This window comes from Mesitornis unicolor, unplaced genomic scaffold (assembly GCF_000695765.1).
Source record: "Mesitornis unicolor isolate BGI_N332 unplaced genomic scaffold, ASM69576v1 scaffold43472, whole genome shotgun sequence".
Lineage (NCBI taxonomy): Eukaryota > Metazoa > Chordata > Aves > Mesitornithiformes > Mesitornithidae > Mesitornis > Mesitornis unicolor.
Window position 1 is genome coordinate 29,033 of NW_010170753.1, and position 2,773 is coordinate 31,805.

General features: G+C 58.1%; 1 protein-coding gene across 1 annotated transcript in view; it reads right to left on the reverse strand.

Moving 5' to 3' along the window:
* FTSJ3 (FtsJ homolog 3 (E. coli)) overlaps window positions 1–2,626 on the reverse strand; it is a 6,882-nt gene extending 4,256 nt beyond the window's left edge. The window contains 9 exon segments of the mRNA XM_010179780.1: window positions 67–168; window positions 382–486; window positions 1,040–1,155; window positions 1,235–1,429; window positions 1,589–1,688; window positions 1,865–1,944; window positions 2,114–2,160; window positions 2,355–2,460; window positions 2,559–2,626. Of these exon segments, the coding sequence (XP_010178082.1) occupies window positions 67–168; window positions 382–486; window positions 1,040–1,155; window positions 1,235–1,429; window positions 1,589–1,688; window positions 1,865–1,944; window positions 2,114–2,160; window positions 2,355–2,460; window positions 2,559–2,625 (918 nt within the window). The 5' untranslated portion in view covers window position 2,626.
* Window positions 2,627–2,773: the final 147 nt, after the last annotated feature.

The window sequence follows — 2,773 nt, forward strand, 5'->3', positions numbered from 1 at the left end:
GAAGGCAGGTTGTTAGAGACACCCACCAGGCCTGGCATAACGCCCCGTCCCAGTGCCCCCCCAGTACCTGAGCTCTTTGCGTCCCAGCACGCGGATGTCCTTGCAGCACTGACGCAGCTCCTCCGTGGTGGAGCTGTGGTTCTCCAGCTCACCGTCTCCCAGTGTGATCTGGATAGAAATGCATGCCAAATCCCTTTCTTCAGTAAGGTAATCAACTTATAAAACACAAGGGGGACGACTGGCTGAACTCCTGCCCTGCCTCCCCTCTGCAGGAACACTGAATGGAGCCATTGCTGGGCACCTGGCTCTCTCTTGTCATCTCTCTGTGGTTCTGGGGACATCTCTGGGGCCACCAAGTTTCCTCTTACTTCAGGCACTCACCTCGTTGGCCTTGGAGAGGAAGTCCACGGGGTTGGGAGCCTTGAGGAAGTCCATCAGGGTGAAGCGGTGGTAGAGGGTGGTGTCGCCATCTGCGTAGCCTTCTGCCTACAGGAGAAAGGAGCTGCATGAGCTGGAGCAGGGCACAAAAGCAGCTTCAGCCACCCCCTAAAGGGTGAACGATGTGACATGGCTCGTGTCTTGCTGCAGTGTGCACCTCAACGTGCCCACACGACTCAGGGATGATCACAGGTTACCAGCCCAAATCCACCAGCTCTGTGACATCTCCCAGTCCCACCTCAGACACAGAGGTGACAGAGACACAGGTTTATGAAGCTCCATGCTCAGCTGAAACCACTGGACACAGCCTTTAGTGTCTTGTGTCCTAAAGACACCTCACAGGGACACAAACCCTGTGGGCAGCTACTGTAGGGAGGGTTTTACTGACCCATCCCCAGCCTCACAACTCGTTCACTGCTTCCTCATCACTGCACTGCCTTCCTAAGGCTGTCAACCTCCCCAAAACTGGCTCTTCCAGCACTTTGCACCCCTTGATCTTTCATTTTCCTGAGCAACTTTGCATATTACAGACTCTTTGGCCCCAAACCTCTACCCCTTTGGTGTGTGTGTGGCCTTGCTGCTCAGCAAAGCAAGCTCATACCTTGGGTTTCTTTTTGCTGACCAGCTCGCTAACAGACTTGGTCTGAACCTCCACCTCCTTGAAGGCGTATTTTGGGTCAAAGAACTTGTTGTCGATTTTATCCGGAGCTTGATAACCTGGGATGGAGGAACCACAGATGTCAGCAGGTTTTTCTCAGCCCCATCCCCGTGGTTACAGATTCTCCTGGCTGCTCACCCTGGCACACCACGAAGATCTCAGCGGATTCATTACGGGAGGCTTGGGGTTTGGTGGCCTGGACCTTCTGGAAAAACTGCTGGAAGATCCAGAGGAGAGGCTGGTAGTCCCGGGAACGAAACACCTTGGTGATGAACCAGCCGCCTTTGCAGAGGAATTCGCAGGCCAGTTTCAGGGCCATGAGGGTCAGGTTGGCTGGAGCAGGGGAGAAGAGTGGTCAGCGGTCGTCACTGTCCCCACCACCCAGCTCCCTGTGCCACCGCTGCCACCCTGTCCTGCTGGGGTATGGGCTGTGCCTGTCCTTGTACCCCCCAGACAGTGCCAGGCCATGCACCAGCCCCGTGCGGGCCCCACCTTGGGAGTAGGCATCGTGCACCCAGCTGGCTCCCACATTGGGTGCTCCGTCGTTCAGCACCACATCCACCTTCCACGTCTGCAGCTCCTTGCGCAAGGCCTGAGGGATGAGGATGTGCATTTGTCCCACAAACCCCTCTACGTGAGGCTGCACCCCCTGCCTACATCCCACCCCCTGTCCCCGTCTCCCCCAGCTGAGGTGGGAGGATGCCCACCCCCCCCACACATGGACCAGCCTGGCACGGGACCCCTGAGGAAGTGGAGATGGGTTCCTACCTGGCGGCACTTCTCAGTGGTGATGTCCTCCTGCAGCGTCACCACATTGGGAATGGGTTTGATGGGGACCAAGTCCACCCCTGGCGTAAAGGAAGAGATGGGAACCCCATCACCTCTCAAAACCATCCCGCACAGCTCCCCCACCTGCCCTCTCCTCCCATCGTGATGCCCAGATCCAGGATTCTCTTCCTTTGGCCTCATCCAGGGACTGCAGGGAAGACCCCTGCCCCCAGCTCAGCCCTCACTCACCAATGATCAAGCTGGAAACCGGCATGAATTTGGAAGCCACCTGCAGCCTAGAGACAACAGAAAGGACCAGAGCTGCAGCAGGATGCCAGGAAAGCCCCAGCCTTGAACCGTGCTGCCCGGGTGTTTGGGATCAGCTCTAGCATCGAGGACAGAGGCTGAGACGAGTCAGCACAACAGAAAACACAAAAGCACTGCACAGGGAGGTCACTGGGCTGTGACCTGCGGCCCTGACACCACTCACCATCCACCGGGGGCTGCACATAGGTCCAACAGGACCCGGGCCTTCTGCAGGAACTGGAACTTCCTATTGAGCTGGAGGAGCTTGAAGGAGGAGCGGGAGCGAAAGCCTGTGGGACAATGATGATGTGGGTTATGGATAACGGGGGTTAGGGGTTACCAGAGCCGCAGCCCCCCCTGCCCCGCAGCCCGAGCGCTGGCCCCTCACCCGTCTCCTTGGCCAGGTGGTAGAACTTGTCCCTCCGGCTCTTCCCCAATTTGCTCTTCTTGCCCATGGTGGCGTCAGATGGGGACCCCCACGGAGTCGGGCCCTGCTGTCAGCTACCGGATGGACCTGAGGAAAGCAGAGGAGGTGAAGGAGGGCGGAAAAAAGGGACAGCCTGGTGTCCTCCGCGACTTGCCCAGCGTCCGTATCCCCCCAGG